Source organism: Gastrolobium bilobum, unplaced genomic scaffold (genome assembly GCF_033153095.1).
Source record: "Gastrolobium bilobum isolate Gb01-03AN ecotype WA unplaced genomic scaffold, APGP_CSIRO_Gbil_v1 utg1549, whole genome shotgun sequence".
NCBI lineage: Eukaryota > Viridiplantae > Streptophyta > Magnoliopsida > Fabales > Fabaceae > Gastrolobium > Gastrolobium bilobum.
This window is the reverse complement of record NW_026896367.1, coordinates 26,189-43,088: the sequence shown is the minus strand read 5'-3', so window position 1 is coordinate 43,088 and position 16,900 is coordinate 26,189. Positions and strand designations below refer to the sequence as shown.

Genomic DNA, 16,900 nt, shown 5'->3' with positions numbered 1-16,900 from the left:
AGCACAAAAATTAAATTGGTTCATCCTAGAAACAAAAAATAAACCAATTATGCCAAACGAGTTTTCTATCCATTTCTTTTTTCATTTTAAACATTTGATGTATGAAATAATTTTCGTCAAAACTTTTGGTGGAAACTAAATTTCGTCGAAAATTTCGATAGAAAATTTATTTTTGTAAAAATTTTCATCGGTTGAAAAATTCTGTTGCTTTTCAATGAAAATTTTCCGACGAAAAAAGTAATTTTGTGATGAAATTTTCATCGTTTACAATGTAGAAATTTCATCAAAAATATGATCTTTTTTGGTGCTATGAAGGGATAGGATATTGTGACACCCAAGTTATGTTACACCCATGTGACACCGAGTCAAACTCACCGTTAGATCGTTTATGTTGATCCAACGGTTATATTCATTTCCATCTTTGTATGGTCATGATTTCTCAAATTTAATATTTTATATTTATTTCTACCTCTGGTTATGATTTCCCATATTTAATGCTTTCACTTTAAATTTGGAAAATCATGACCATACAAAGATGGAAATAAATATAACCGTTGGATCAACATAAGCGATCTAACGGTGAAATTGACTCGGTGTCACATGGGTGTAACATAACTTGGGTGTCACAATATCATATCCCTGCTATGAAAAGTACATAAATAATTTTGTTAGAAATTTTAAATTTAATTTAATTTGTAAAATATAATAATTATATTAATTTTAAAAAAAAGGATAAAATGATAAAAATATCTTATTAACCCTCAATTTTCCTCCTTTATCATTTTTTTAACTACCCTTCAATTTTCTTCCCTTCCTTCCCCTCCCGCCCCCTTGGATCCCCTTCCTTCTCCTCCCCTCCAAACTCTCAAACAAAGCCTTAACATTTGGCCTGCCGATGAGATTTTAACTAAGTCTCTCTCTCTCTTCATTTCGCCAACTCTTAAATTTTTTACCGTTTAAAATTTGTCATATTCTGTTTTTCAGTTTTTGCTAAACATTGACATTAATGGTAATTTTAGTTCTTGTACTGACACAAAATTACAAAATTTAGAATTAGAATTAACCAGAAACCAATCATGCGTACAGCGTATTATAAAACACGCAGAGATAGATCCCACTGCGTTCTGTTGGGGGGAGGGAAGTACAATCTATGGTATTTAACATTGAGACTCCAATGCCTACTATTTGCTTAGACCAGAACTTGGCAGGGTGGTATGCTTGGGCTGCTGGTCTTCTAGATTCTCCATTTCAGCTTATCTACATTTCCACACAATTTTCTGTAGTAAGGAAAATTTCCATCAGAAAACATGAGACCATGAACAAACTTCCACAGCCTTTGATTAGAGCAGTTAATATGCTTAGCGCTACACATTTAACCATTCTTGTTATACATAAGTGCTATCTTTGTTTTACACAATCCCCCCTCCCAACAACAAAAAAAAAAAAGAGCCCTATTGTTTTAAAATGTGAAAAGTGACAATCACTATAATGACCATAAATTTTGACATCACTCTCCATCAATGGGACATTACCATTTGCAAAATATACACATCCAAGATTAAAGGACCAGCATATGTGCACGGCACATAATTCGTATGTCTGCCTGACATTTATCTCCAATAAGTGGTCTAAAGCAAGCAGACAACTAACAAGAGATTAAATTAAATCAAGCCAAATACAAAGGGGAGATTTTCCAATTCAGTCATAATCTGCACTCTTATAGCCATATGTGCAATATTCGTAATGCAAAGGTAAGATGTAAACAAGTATACCAAACAGCCCAAGCAGCAACCTTAGCATGACCGTTCTACGTGTCTATTCTCCTGATAATCTTTCTTTATCATAATTTTAATTTAGGGGTAGGCGGTAGGAAAAAAATTGCATAGGTCGTATGGCCATGAAAAGAACAAGCAATTGCTCTCCTAATCGAGAACCTACTCATGCTTGCACTAAGTAGTGGAATAGAAAAGAATAGAAACTCGAGGTTGTGGATGTCACAGTCAATAGAATCTTACTATTAAATCATTTAGAGTGAGAAGCTTATTGAATACATGAGGTCACCAAAAAGGTTCACTGCCTTAAGGCGTCTGGGCTTCTTTTTAACACAAACATGAAACACTAACTCATGGTTGGTGCAGTCATTAGACCATAGACCACTTCAGACAAATAACCATTGTATATTTGCCAATACCAAAAGCTTAAAGCCAAAGTATAAACGATAAAATTATTACCATAGGTGATCACCTCATTGACCAATCCTATCTTTACATGCATTAAATTTATTTATGGGCATCACAAACAAGCTGGCAAAGTAATAATGAACAACCACAAGATATTGAAAAATTGTTGGTAAAGGGTACAGTTACCCTTTCCCCCAAGATAAATTTATTCAATCTTGAAGTTGCAACAAGTGTTTAATATGACAATGATACCAGGCGTACTTTACCTGAAAACTCCAAGAAAATTGCGATTGAAATCTCCAACAGTCAAATAAGTTGTGCCTTTTTAAGGTCAGAAACAACTCCATGATCCTCAGTGCTCCTCGCATTGTATAATACCTACAAAAAGACAAGAACTTTTAATTTCCCAGGAAAATAAAAAAATAAATAACTTTTAGATGGCAAGTACCTTATCTATGATTCCATACTCAACAGCTTCACTAGGACTAAAATACTTTGGGCGCTGAATATCAGCTTCAATCTGCTCAGGTGATTTTTCAATATGCTTTGCATATAAATTAACCTTGAGAAAATTAAACAGTGTGTACGTGAGTTGTTATAATAATCTTTAGATCAGTATTAAAGATAATGAGTGAAACCTACACTTATAAGAGTCCATATTTTAAATTAAAAAAATGTAAGAGCCTGTTTGGATCCTCTCTTTTTTTAGCTACAAGTTACTTTTACGTCAAAGCTAAAATAAAGCTAAAAGTTGTTTGATAATTGCATAAAATTTTTAACTTAAAAGCCCAAACCTCATTTCAAGAAAAGCTGATAAGAGCTTAAAAGAAAAAAGCTCCTCCTAGGAGCTTTTGGCTTTTTTCTTCATTATAAAGAAAAGCTCTTTCTATTATAAAAGCTTTTGTAAAAAACTGTTTAGTCTAATTTCTGCTTATAAGGAGAAGAGAAACTACAAAAAAGAGGATCCAAACAGGCACTAAGTCCATTGTGAAGCCCAAAAGTATATCTACTAAATCATAAGCCATAATTTATAATCTAAATCTTTAGGGTCGAAGGGAACCAACAAATATTTCGCCACAGCTCTACAAACAGATATTTTGATATTTTAGTTGGACTACTAACACAAAGTATGCATTGGTCCACATAGCTTGATAGATAAAGATCTATTACGATGGAACCTTAACCAAGTAAAATTAAATTGAAGTAAACTAGATAACTATTGTTCTAACCAATTCTGTTTTCACATTATTGACTTCTCTTCTTGCGAGGTTAACATCTGTTGCTTGACCTTGAAACCTTGCAATTGGCTGCAAATTGAAAACATTAACTTGGTTAAGATGTGTGGATAAAATATCCCCAAAAGACATGCAAAACTAAGTACGGGAAGAAGTGGTTGACATCAAACCTGTCTTATCATTATTGTTGATGATGGCAAAGCAGAACGGTTTCCCTTTGCACCAGCAGCCAAAAGTAAGGCTGCTTCTCCCCAAGCATTACCAACACACAGCGTAAAAATAGGAGGCTTGACATACCTGTAGCAGAACAACTTAACTAGGTTTATAAACACAAACTTTCTGTGGGGAATTCTTCAAGTTGCGAAAGTTATACAATAAGACAATATATCTTCTATTTAGGGGTGGGCTTATGCATGGAAGAGTAAACATAGTTTATTCCAGTAATAAATATTTGACATCTTGTCCACATAAAAACTAAAACATGATATAAACATCTTGTTTTCAACATTTAAGGGTAGAAGTCTTAATCCAGAATACAAATAAAGAGAGACAAGGTAAGCAGTATGCCAGAACAAATCTCTACTAAGTTGCATGTCTATGGCACAGCAGGACCATGATATGCAAAACTTGGTAAATAAACATCCTCAAAGACAGATCAGCATTTGGTGATGGTATAGATAACTGTAATCTGTTATGCCTCAATATAATGAAATTTCGGAAAACGCAATTTATTTCATTAACAAAATTCATGACAAACTTCATCTAGGAAATTCACAACAACCTCTAATCTGGGTTGCTTATACATGTAAGCTGAATATATTTGCTTCATGAATCAAGACAAAACTCAGGGACAATAATGGCTTTAAGAAAAGAGTAAATTGAGTAATCTGCAAGTCAGATGAAGGCTCTAGTATAATTTAGAGATCATCAAAGGTATCCAAAACAGTCAACATCGGCTAGTTAATCACTTTCAATGAAAAATACTTGGGTAGGGAGTGCATATTATAGGTATGCTGCTCAGATTGCTATCCTAAAGAGGGACTCATGGGTCCCACCTATCACTAAGATTTGAGTGACAGTGCCTATGTAAGTATTGACGATGCAAGAAACTCTCCACCTTACAACCCACACTACCTGCGATGCAAGGTGGAGAATAGAAGAAAAACAAAAACAATAGTTAAACATTTTTGTTTTTTTCATTCAAACGATGCCTATGCAGTCACGACATAAGGTAAAGAAAATAGATGATATGATCTTAGAAAGCATGGAGATAATAACCTCATCACATCATAAATTGCAAATGCTTCAGTCTCATAACCCAACTTCTCACCTCCCTGAAAGAAGGAAACAACATTCTATTAAATAAGTTGATGTTTTCAAGGAGACTGGAGCAACATTATATTAGCATCTTATTGGAATCATTTGCAGTTCGTTATGCATGGTAAAGTAAAGGGGTGACAATTAAGGCAATGTCGTATGACAGTAGCCAGAAATGAAATCACTAAAGCCCAATGGAGTAGATTGATTCATATAGCAAACACCTCCAAGTGGGATAAGGCTTAGTTGTTGCCGCTGTTATCTTTGTATATAATATTCTTGTTAAATTGGGTGGCTCTCTACTCATAACTGAACTCCAACATTTTGATACAAAAAGAAACATAGTAGGTTTCGTTGATATATATGCTATTTAAATGAATTATTAAATCACAAGTAGTGATATATATGCCTTTGGTAGACGTTTGGCATCATTGTGTCTCCAAGATAAAAACCAAAACCTTAAATCAAAAAAATATACAGTTCCTTGAATTTTCAAAACTCATGCTTCTTTTCTCTAGTTTCTAAATAAATGCATGTGTCAAAATGATAGTTTCAATATATTATTAGCTATTAAGCAAGTTATTCAATATTGGACCCATCTAACTCAAAATCTTGGCTGCATCACTTTTGTCTGTCTTCTAAGATCAATAAGCCAAGGTGGGCATAAAAAGAGAGGCATGGTTGATCCACAGGCTTTAGCTATGTTCTATCCTCAAAAGATTAGGCTAGGTTGGAGTCGCTGGACTTTGCTCAAGAGGTGCATTTTTTCTGCACTATATCTCAATCTAGTGAGGGCATGGGCTAGTGTGCTCATCAACCCCTGTATCTACAATAACTGCTAGTCCATACGTCTACCCTATATCACAATTATAAGCAACTGCTACCAACATTGAAGTTATCAAAATTTACATGGATATGCATTTAAAAATAACAAGCTTAATGATTGAGCAAGTCTTGCAATTTTTGGGGATAACAGTAGAACATGAGCAGGTCTAACTTGAAAACAGGCATCCCTACAAGCATAATATTGATCAAGGTACACAGCGATAGGGAATAATATACAAAAAAAATCCTTATTAATTCCAAAAAAAAATTAATTTACACTTTGAAGCCAATTTTACTTCTTAAAAAATTGTGTTATTTGAACTGTCACATCTATTTCAGTATCTCTCCTCTGAGGCACACACTCCCTAGTCACCCCCCCCCCCCCCCCTCTTCTCTTCATTTCCTGTTACCTCTTACAATCTGCATCAGGCAACTCGTACTATTCACACTTTAGTAATAAGACATGCTTTTAAAAAATTAGTATAAACCAAACTGTGACAGAAATTCTTTCTCATGCAAAAGACAACATCCTAGGTCATATACATAAATAATCATTCCTTACCTTAGTTGTTCCAGTGGAGTTTACGTATAGGTAAATAGGCTTTTGATCATCTTCATATTGAAGATAAAGAAATTCAGCTAGTATCAACTCCGTGACAGATGGAACAAGAGACATGCCCAAATAAACAATTCGATTTTTGTACAAGTAAGAAGCTAAGTCCGGCGGAGGTTGTTCCCATGCACTTCCTCTCGAAAAAGGAATAACCTATCCAAAGACAGAAAAAATGAACAAATAAACCTGCATAAATTATATTGGTAACATATATTGTGTCCCAAAGTGCCATAAAATATTATATAAGTTTTACCACTTAATTGCATAATACATAAATTGTGCACGAACAACATTAAAATTTAAAAAGGATTGAAATTTGCATTTTTCCATTTTATGTTGATTGATGATAGATCATTTTCAATTGATAGTAAGATGAAGCATTCGTGAATTCAAGTTCCCGGCTTCTTTACTTCGAGATAATGTGTTTTTCCCCCTGCTGAGAAGATCAGTATATTTTGTGCCGAGCAAAGAACGTGAAAAATGGAGTCAAAGAGACATGGGAATGAATGCCTTATTCAAACAAATCTCAACTCAACTTTATTACTTACCAACAGCTCTCTTTATTTGCTACAGGACCAGAGTAGTCAGGGGCACAAAAGGCTCCTAAGGTGCCAAGAGGGGTCAGTACCTCTTGGCACCTTAACAGTTCCTTTTTGGTACAGGCAAGGCATGCCTCTAGAATCATATTGAAATAAAGGAAAAAAATACTAAAAACTCAGCCATCTAACTTGCTAAATTGAGTAAAATCATCAGAATGCTAAAAAGAATAACTAGTTGTCAGACCCTGGGCTTCTTAGCAGCAATTAGCCAAGGGTTTCAGTAAATTGAACATCATAATCTTTTATTTATACTATGAACATTATGCTTGAGTAGTTTATTTATATGGAAAAATCAATCCAGAATAGTCAAATATTTTATAGTTTTATTGTTTATAATGTTAAATCTTCTTTCAGCATTTTTGGTACCTCTCTCTCTCTCTCTCTCTCTGTTAGCAACTTTGCTTCCTTGGAAGTGATTAAGGTGATTGACCTCAATGACTAACTCGTACACTTTCCAATCATTTAGTTTATAATGTTAACATCTTCTTCCTTATAAACCCTAAGACCACCTAGTCAATCTGTTATCCAATTCCAACACCGCATTAGAAACGTGAATGCGAAACTCGGGTTGAAAAAGAGTACCATAGTAACGACGCCTCTTTTGCCTTTGGAACAACGAAACGACGCTGGATTGAGAGACGAAGGTCGGAGCTTGTGGCCAGAGAATAGGGAAGAGGCGCTGCTGATACCGGCGAAAGGAGCGACGAAGTCGGTGGAGAGAGATTTCCTGACGGAGGCGGAGGAAGAGTTCATGGCTCGGATAGGGCTTGTGATTCGAGATGAAGACGATAACGCCAGCATTGGTTTGTTGAGTGCGAAGCTTGAAGCTGCGGTTGCAACCTCCATGGCTTCAACTGTGAGAGACTGGAGCTCGAACAGAAGCAACCCACAACTTTGAAATGCATGTTCTTGGGCCCATTGAATTGGGCCTCGAGCCCTTCTTCAATTGGGCCTCGAGCTTTATTTGTGTGGTTTTCCTCGTTTTCTTTATGAACATGATGACCTTGTCAGTTGTCACTGGGGGCTGGCTCACTATTAATCTTTGTAGTTGCAGGGATCCACTGCTCTTGTAAGTAAAATAGTTATGTTACGGTTAGCACGTTGAAAATGGTAATTTTATTTTTATACCGATTCTAATTACTTTTTTTTTTTTTGCCAACTGAACTATATCCGTCGGATGAAAATGATAATTTTATTTCATTGTTTAATACATGCAATAGTCGTTTTAATGTTTATTAGAAGAGAAAAAAAAAAAAACACGAGTCGGGATTTTGTTCTTTGTCATTTCTACGACTATAAATTATAAATCATCCTTCCTTTTCAGAGAAGCTAGGTTAGTAATTACACATTTACATGTCCGTTGTCCGTGTAATTTTTTTTTTTCTTAATATTTTATTATTAGTTATATAATGACAATTATTATCTTCGTTAAATCTATATTTCGTAAATCCCAACTTTGGGCGTTTGGTACGCGGGATTCTTCAAGAATCTCGGGAAACTGAATTTTTCTAAATTTTAAATTTACGGATATTATCATAAAATCATACTTTTAAAAATTGAAATTCCCGGCTAAAAAAAAATTTCTCCTGTACCAAACGTCCTATCAGTTCAATCTACTATTCATGTCTTGCACTCAATTTCAAATGTTGACTGTTAAATTCAAACGTCTATTATACCGTTTCGTATTCTTTCTTTCTTTTTTTCTTTCTTTTTGGACATTCAATTTTATCAATTTCAATCATTGAATTAGAAATTTTAATTACATAAATTAAGTATACAAAAAATCATGCAATTTAAAAACTATTTAGTACTTCATTGCATCATTTTTTAAAAATTCATGAAATTGATAATCGATGCATCGTTATATTTTACGTTTAATATGTCTTTTAAAATATAAGGAAATATCAACTATTACATTATGTAGCTCTAAATATCCAACTAATGTAAGATTTATAAACATGATTATTAAGATAATACCATATGATTCAACAATTGAATTGGCTAAATTCATATTTCATAAAAAATTATTAAATAGTGTACACTGATTAATATTGAAAGGTTAATGGGCAAAAAATTGATCAAATATTATGAATCATTTTTTTTAAAAAACTGATCCTAATTACTTCTTTTGAGGCGAATCAGAACCCCCGGTATCCCCACAGGTTCGACTCTTTGAGCCACCTATGGGACTAATCCAGAGTTCAGATGCGAGTCCAATGATTACGGTACTTATACCCCTCCCCAGATGGTGTTGGTGGAATTCGAACTAAGGTCTTCTCCCACCACTCAGTCCCCATGCTACTAACTAAGCCACCACACTTGGGTTATGAATCATTTTTTTAGTCTTTATGCTAACAAATTATAGAAATATAGTCACAAGTTTTAAACATGTTACCAGTCACACATATATATATATATATGTGTGTGTGTGTGTGATCTGGATAAATACTATGCAAATACAATGCCAAACATAAAAGCCTTCACAATGAAGCAAAGCCTTAGTCCAAAAAGGCTGCAAGCTCCACCATAATAAATACATGCTGCTATCTTATCTCTTTCACCAAGGCTATCTCAGCAAGCACCTTAATATTTATGGCTACATGATAAACAAGCTCCATGACAGCCAGCAAGCTCCTCAACCTTAAAGACACCATGACAGCAAGCTCCTCAACATTTAATCATGGCAGCTCAATTACTTAGCCTCCAAGGCAAAGCAAACCTGATCACTAAGTAACATCTTCCCAAGCTGCTCATTTCTCCACTATAAATACATGTATCAACACTAAGGTACATCATCTTCTTCTACATACTTAAACTTGCTTGAACCATAACTGACTTGAGCGTCAGAGTGTCTTGCAGGTACATCCCCCATCGCGTTCCACAGAAGACCCATGGGATAAAGCGGCCCAACTGCAAGATGCTCTGACCCAAGACGATCACAGGCTGTATAGAGGAAGATCACATGATCGACCCATTTGTAATTATCTGGTCTGATCATTGACGCCGTCTGTGGGAACGACAAATTTCTACTCCCACCACCATGTGCAAAACCAACGCTATGTGCAAAACCAACGCTGAAGGATACCAGGGAAGTCCTAATACTCTTATTTTTCTATCTCGCAATTATACCCAAAAAAAGGTACACGCACTCTGCTTGTGTTTTTTATATTTCGTGACTGGAGGTAATTATTACTGCAAATATATGATCATTGCACAAGCCATGATTGTCTACCGTGCGCACAAGGATGAAATGTTTCATCGCGCCAATTGGATTATCCTGATTACCGTGCAATGATCCCACTTCTAATGGGATATCTCCCAATAGTGCGCGATACTGATGTTGTGAATCTCACATAAACTGTCTCATACCATCCGTATCCCGGAAATTGTGTCACACAGTTCACCATATAAGCATTGTGGGGCATCCATTTTTGCCACGTATCAATTGTATATACTTGTCAACCACAAATTAGCCAAGCCATGCATAAACCACACTTTCTTACTAAAAGTGACGTCATCATGCTTGGTCAAAAGGCTTATCATTTGAGATAAAGTAAGACCAAATAAAATGTAAAATAATATAATATCAAAGCTTACGTACAGTATTTGGCGACATTTATTGCGCAAAGCCAATAGCTTTGTCTTTGTGTAAAGCCAATAGATATAATATATTGGTTACACAACATATATTATCAAAGTAAAATAGCATTCTGCCATTAGCTTGGTCAAATATATTGTGCAACGACATTTATTGCGCAGAGCCAATAGCATTCTTCAAATGAAGTCAAAACAGTGCGCGATGCCCGTACAATGAGAGCGCGATGCAACACTTATTGATGTCCAGATTTGAAGTTCACGGGATGCTTGTAGTCTGACCATTGGGTTTTTGAGTTATTTTCATAGGCACCATGATTAAAAACTTCTCATACATATCGCGAGTCTAAGAGAGGGATATCAACTTTTCACATGTGGAAACCGTGTGACCATTACCTATTGTCCACTTTTATGCTCTCTAAAACCACAGACCCGAATGTTTATTGAAAAGTCCATATTTATACATATCATATTTATACGTGTTGCGCCACATTCATATCTATCGCGAGATAAAAATTGTTCTATTACTTTGAAGCACGAAGGGATAAGTATCGCGCACCAAAGGATAAGCCATGATATTGGATATTGTCCTTTTGAAGAATATTTTAAAGTTTTAGGACATCATTGTGCAAGGACAGACCATGTTTTGGACATCATCCTTATTAGAATATTCAAAACTAAAGCTAGAGTTTGCACAGCCCTTGAACCGTATGCCAAAGTTTACCCACGTCAACTTTAAAGGATCCATACGTCAACTTTTTTGGTTATCGCGCCATTACTTTTGGTATACTACCATTTTATTTGGATCGCGCAAGTATACTGGATTCATTATAGGATATGATCATGAGCTGAACTTGCTTTACATGGTTAAACTTTAAAGTTGTTGGGGACTTTACTCAAGGATCCAGTAACCAAACTATCTACTTGATCAAGTAGCCAAAATTTAGTGAGGCTGGATATCATTATTACGATGACATAAATGCCAAAGGTTTATTAAAACAATGTTTCATAGAGCTGGAAGGTCCCATATGTCGCAATAAAAGAACTTGAAGGATGCATATTTTTAGGCTTATGATCACAGTATGGCACAAAAAGTTACATTACAGGTTTACAGTTATATAAGGCAACATGACCACCTAGTTGCAGGATGCTTTGAGTAAAAGTCAAATTAACAAAGTCTAGTATGAGCACATCCTAGGCTTATGAATCATTTTTATGAATCATCCTAGTCCTGCTACAAGGGTTGAACTATGACAAACATAAAATAAAGGCCTAGCAGGCTATCATGTATTGAATCTTCATGTGCCCCTTTCAGAAGGTATTATGAATGCTTACATCACTTTTTGATCATATCTCTTGTGAGACTACTTAACTCACAGGATGCTCACGCAGTACAAATCGTGACATATCTGACTTATTTTGATAATCTTATGTCTCTGTTATGAAATTCATACAAGTTGCAGGGACTCATGGACAATAAACAGTGAAGATCTCAATCTCACTGAAAATGCAGATAGACTTAAAACAGTTTATCTGATTTATATGCCCTTATCTTGAGGTATCTTAACTACTTCTATTGTGAAATCCATAAGAGATTGCAGGCCTCCATGATTGCTAAAAGGCGAAGACAAAAATCTCGCGTGAAATGCAGACAAACTCAAAAACAAATGCTACATTTCCTATCAGCAACATTATTATTTTAACATGATCTTGTTACAATTATCATCTCCATGATATGTTGTTATTATTCTGTGAGATCTATGAAAATTACAGGTTTCACCAAACAGAAGAAAAGTTCTCCAAGTTAAAGCGCAATGAAGAACATTACAGGGTTCTCTCACGAATCCTCCAATTTACAGGAAACCTCTCACAGTTCCTAACAAATTACAGGGTTCTCTCACGAATCCTCCAATTAACAGGAAACCTCTCACGATTCCTATCAACTTACAGGATTATCTCACGAATCCTATCAACTTACAGGATTCTCTCACGAATCCTCCAATTTACAGGAAACCTCTCACAGTTCCTATCAACTTACAGGGTTCTCTCACGAATCCTCCAATCTACAGGAAACCTCTCACGGTTCTTATCAGCTTACAGGATTCTCTCACGAATCCTCCAATTAACAGGATACCTCTCATGGATCCTATCAAGTAACAGAATTCTCTCACGAATCCTCCAATTGACAGGATTCTCCCACGAATCCTCCAATCAACAGACTCCCTCACAAGGATCCTCTCAACGGATCGGAACCATTCACATCGCGATCCTCCAAGTCTTATCGCGATCCTCCATGATCAAGCGTGATACAAGGCAGGATAAACCCCACCTAGGGTCAAACTCCTTCCTAAGATACATCTGGCATACGACAACATGCCAATAACAAGGTACGCAAAATATATGCATTATGAATTATAAACTGTATAAAACTGCAGGATACAACTATGAAGCTCTCCAGTACTCATACAAAGTACAGACCATAGTTCCAGCTAAAGGAACAAGCGCAACGCAGCTTTCAGGTGCAAGTCAAATGAATTTCCTAGGCTGATAACAGACAAATCATCTCGCAGACTTAGTGCCTGTTTGGATCCTCTCTTTTTTAAGCAAGAAACTACTTATAAGCATAAGCTAGGCCAAACAGGTTTTGGAAAAAGTTCTTATAATGAAAAGCTCTTATTTTTATAATGAAGAAAAAAGCTGAAAACTAAAAGCTCCTAGTAGGAGCTTTTTTTTTAGCTCTTATCTGTTTTTCTTGAATTGTGTGCTTTTTTTTTTAAATGAAGAGTTATAAATATAGAGAGAGAAATAATTTTCTTGAAACATGTGCTTTTAAGTAATTTTTAAGCTAAATTACCAAACAGCTTTTAGCTTCTTTTTTTAAACTCTTATTTTTAGCTTTAGCTTATAAGTAACTTCTAGCTTAAAAAAGAGGATCCAAACAGGCTCTTATACATCTCGCTCCTCATGCCTTCGGCATAAGCAACGAGCTAAGGGGCTTCTGATCTGGATAAATACTATGCAAATACAAGACCCAACATAAAAGCTTCACAATGAAGCAAAGCCTTAGTCCAAAAAGGCTGCAAGCTCCACCATAATAAATACATGCTTCTATCTTATCTCTTCCACCAAGGCTATCTCAGCAAACACCTTAATATTTATGGCTACATGACAAACAAGCTCCATGACAGCCAGCAAGCTCCTCAACCTTAAAGACACCATGACAGCAAGCTCATCAACATTTAATCATGGCAGCTCAATTACTTAGCCTCCAAGGCAAAGCAAACCTGATCACTAAGTAACATCTTCCCAAGCTGCTCATCTCTCCACTCTAAATACATATATCAACACTAAGGTACATCATCTTCTTCTACATACTTAAACCTGCTTGAACCATAACTGACTTGAACGTCGGAATGTCTTGCAGGTACACCCCCCATCGCGTTCCACAGAAGACCCATGGGATAAAGCGGCCCAACTGCAAGATGCTCTGACCCAAGACGATCACAGGCTGTGTAGAGGAAGATCACATGATCGGCCCATTTGTAATTATCTGGTCTGATCAATATGCAAGAAAATTTAAATGGAATTAGACATTAGTATTCCACCAGAGTCAAAGAAAAGCCCCCTCAATCTCTTTGAGAATTTTCGAAAAAAATTACATATCAATATCACCCATCTATAAAGTACGGGATTTGAATCCATACCCTTGTGGGATATGGAGCAAACCTTTTTTATTTATGTAAGGTGTCGATGTTTTTTGCAAAGAAAAAATAAACGGCGCCAAAGATCATGTTGTTTATCACTTTTGTGAAAAAAAACAAAAACAAAAACTATCTTATAGTTTTCCCACGCCTGTGTTAGTTCGGTGCTTACAAGGATCTTCTTACAGTTCTTCTTATTCCAATACCTGATATACCTGCAATTCTACCCAGAACTGGCACTTGGTTATCTATAAGTTTAGTATTGATTAACATTCATTATTCCGTTGATATTATTCTTTTTTATTTTTATCTTGAAAGAACACATTGTTAATCCGCTAATTAAATAATAAATAACAAATATTGTTAACCAAGCATTCGTGAGGAGTAGTATATCAAAGGGCAGAAGAAACATTTTCAACCTATTTATCATGTCTGAAATATGTCTGAAACTTCTCCAACTACTAAAAAGAATAAAGCAATTTGAATTTGAAGTGACTCTAATTCATTAACCACCTCAAGTGATTTAAACAAAACAAGAGTAGTTGTACATGATTCACATATAACCATATAACAGAGAACCATCCAAAGAGACAAGATAAAAAGCAAACAGAAAAAAAAAAATTGTAATTTGCAATGCAAATAGATCGAAACTCAATTAGGGTTTACTTGTCAATAATGCAAGACCCCAACCCTAGAAGATTTGGTTTTCTTCTTGGATTGCTTCTTCTGCTTCTCCATAGCACCAATATCAGTTCTCTCTCTCCACTTACTCTTGCAGAGTTTGATTGGTCTGTTCCCAACGTATTTCCCATTCATCTCTTTCAGCGCAACGGCCAGATCCGCAGGATCCGCGAAGCTCACGAATCCGTAGCCTTTGGTTTTCCCTGAACGCTTGTCCCTCACAACCCTAGCCATGTTGAACGAAGGGAAACGCGAGAACGCCTTCGACAAAACGTCGTCGTTCACCTCGTTTCCTAGATCGCCGCAGAACAGCCGGTGGTCGTTCTCCGGCCACTCTGCCAGCGACGGATCCTCCCACGACTGACCGGCGGCTCTCCGGGGAACCGCCTTCTTCTTCGCCTCCGCCTTGTGCTCGATCTCGCTGTTCGCGATTGCAGCTTTCACGTTCTCGAGAGCTTCCGGCGTGATCGTCTGCGCGTCCCTCTGGAATAGCTGCTGTGCGTCCCTCTGGAACTGCGGCGCCTGAGGATACGGATACGCCGGTGGTGGCGCCGCAGCCGCGTACGGCGCAGAGTAGTCGTAGTGTGTGGCGGGTTGCTGGAGGTGGAAAGGCATGGGGAAGTAAGAGGCATCGGAGGAGTAGGTGAACTGGGAGGAAGAAGAAGCGGAGGAAGAAGATTGGTTTGCCATGAATCCCTTTGATTGAATCGAATTAGGGTTTCAGAATTGGGAATTCGGAAGCGATGTCGAGGGTTTTGATTTTTCGAGAAAGGTGATTCGATGCCAAAATATTGGTAAATTCAGGAACTTTCTTTTCAAGGGAAAAAAAAATCAATTTTAACTTTTGGAGCGAGACAGGAATAGGGGTGTAAATGGTCTGGGCTGGGCTTTGACCTTTCTGGCTTAAACCTACATAAAAAAAATTCAGCCTATCTGGCCTACTGGACTATTAAAGACTTTATTTGTAAGCCAAGTTCGGCCTATTTTTAAAAATATGAAAGCCCGACATGGCCTACAGACCTTGTTACCATTGTAGATACTAAGCAAAGAAAATAATTGTACAGAGCAAAGAAAGTTTCAAGTACTTCTCATAAGAAAAAAATAACAAACAAGAAAGAGTCAACATAATACCTCAGCTTTAGAATGTATATCATAGAGAAATAGAGTCAAAGAAATGGAAAAAATAAGAAAAATACAATTATTGGGTGCTGAAATAAAGTCTACAAGAGAATGTCATTTATCTAAAAATTACGGTTAGTATTGGTACTTTGCCATGCCACATAAAATAAATATTATTTTATTATTTTATTTTTAATAAATTAAATAGGCCAGCCTAAAAGGCTTTGGGCTAGGCTTGATTAAATTGGCCTACGCCCTATTTCTTAAAAAGGCTAAGCCTACTCTATTTTTCTGAAAGGTCGGGCCAAGTCAGGCTTAATGTAGGCCGGGTTGTAGGCCGGGCCGGGCCAGCTTGGCCCATTTACAACCCTAAGCAGGAAGATATTTTTAGTATATCGAAAAAGAATTGCAATTATTATTTTTAAAGGGGAAGGCTAGTTTGAGAATTAATATTTATATCTTTTTAAATATTTATTTATTGTTAAATATAATTTTAACAACCAACTAATTGGTATTATTTTATGGAGTAGTATATTGTAACAACCAACTAATGTTACTACTAATCAATTTCACTGTTAGATCGATTATGTTGATCCAATGGTTATATTTATCTTCATCTTTGTATGGTTATGATTCCCCATATTTAATGCTTAACATGAGGAATCATAACCATACAAAGGTGCAAATAAATATAAAGTATTAAATATGGAGAATCATAACCATATAAAGATGAAAATAAATATAGTTGTTGGATCAACATAATCGATCTAACAGTGAAATTGATTGGTAGTAACACTAGTTGGTTGTTACAATATCTTTCCCTTTATTTTATTAAAAGGATCAATATAAAATCTCATTTGCATTTTGGTACCTTGAAGCACATACTTCCACGTCTTGCATATACTATGCCACACATCCTTACTTACATTTTAGAACACAAAACTAATGGGCTTTTGACAGTATTAATTCCTTTGACAAAAAATTTGATCGGATTAAGCTTCTGATCAAACTTATTGTCATAGTAATGCATAATGAT

At 36.0% G+C, this 16,900-nt stretch overlaps 2 protein-coding genes across 3 annotated transcripts; both read right to left on the bottom strand.

Annotated features, from left to right (window-relative positions):
- Positions 1–1,028: 1,028 nt before the first annotated feature.
- LOC133299386 (ATP-dependent Clp protease proteolytic subunit-related protein 4, chloroplastic) lies at positions 1,029–7,623 on the bottom strand. Of its 2 annotated transcripts, none has more exons than XM_061498842.1 (8): positions 7,352–7,623; positions 6,120–6,323; positions 4,694–4,749; positions 3,586–3,712; positions 3,410–3,487; positions 2,629–2,742; positions 2,447–2,558; positions 1,029–1,277 (listed from the first exon to the last, which is right to left on the bottom strand). In XM_061498842.1, the coding sequence occupies exons 1-7, from the start codon at positions 7,613–7,615 to the stop codon at positions 2,487–2,489; spliced, it is 915 nt and encodes a 304-aa protein (XP_061354826.1). In that variant the 5' UTR covers positions 7,616–7,623; the 3' UTR covers positions 1,029–1,277; positions 2,447–2,486. The 2 variants fall into 2 exon arrangements, with proteins under 2 accessions (XP_061354826.1, XP_061354827.1); XM_061498843.1 differs by having other exon boundaries at positions 1,029–1,257.
- A 5,224-nt stretch (positions 7,624–12,847) lies between these two features.
- LOC133299389 (uncharacterized) lies at positions 12,848–15,541 on the bottom strand. Its single transcript, XM_061498845.1, has 2 exons — positions 14,731–15,541; positions 12,848–13,918 (listed from the first exon to the last, which is right to left on the bottom strand). Exon 1 carries the CDS (start codon positions 15,433–15,435, stop codon positions 14,734–14,736), a length of 702 nt encoding a protein of 233 aa, XP_061354829.1. The 5' UTR covers positions 15,436–15,541; the 3' UTR covers positions 12,848–13,918; positions 14,731–14,733.
- Positions 15,542–16,900: the final 1,359 nt, after the last annotated feature.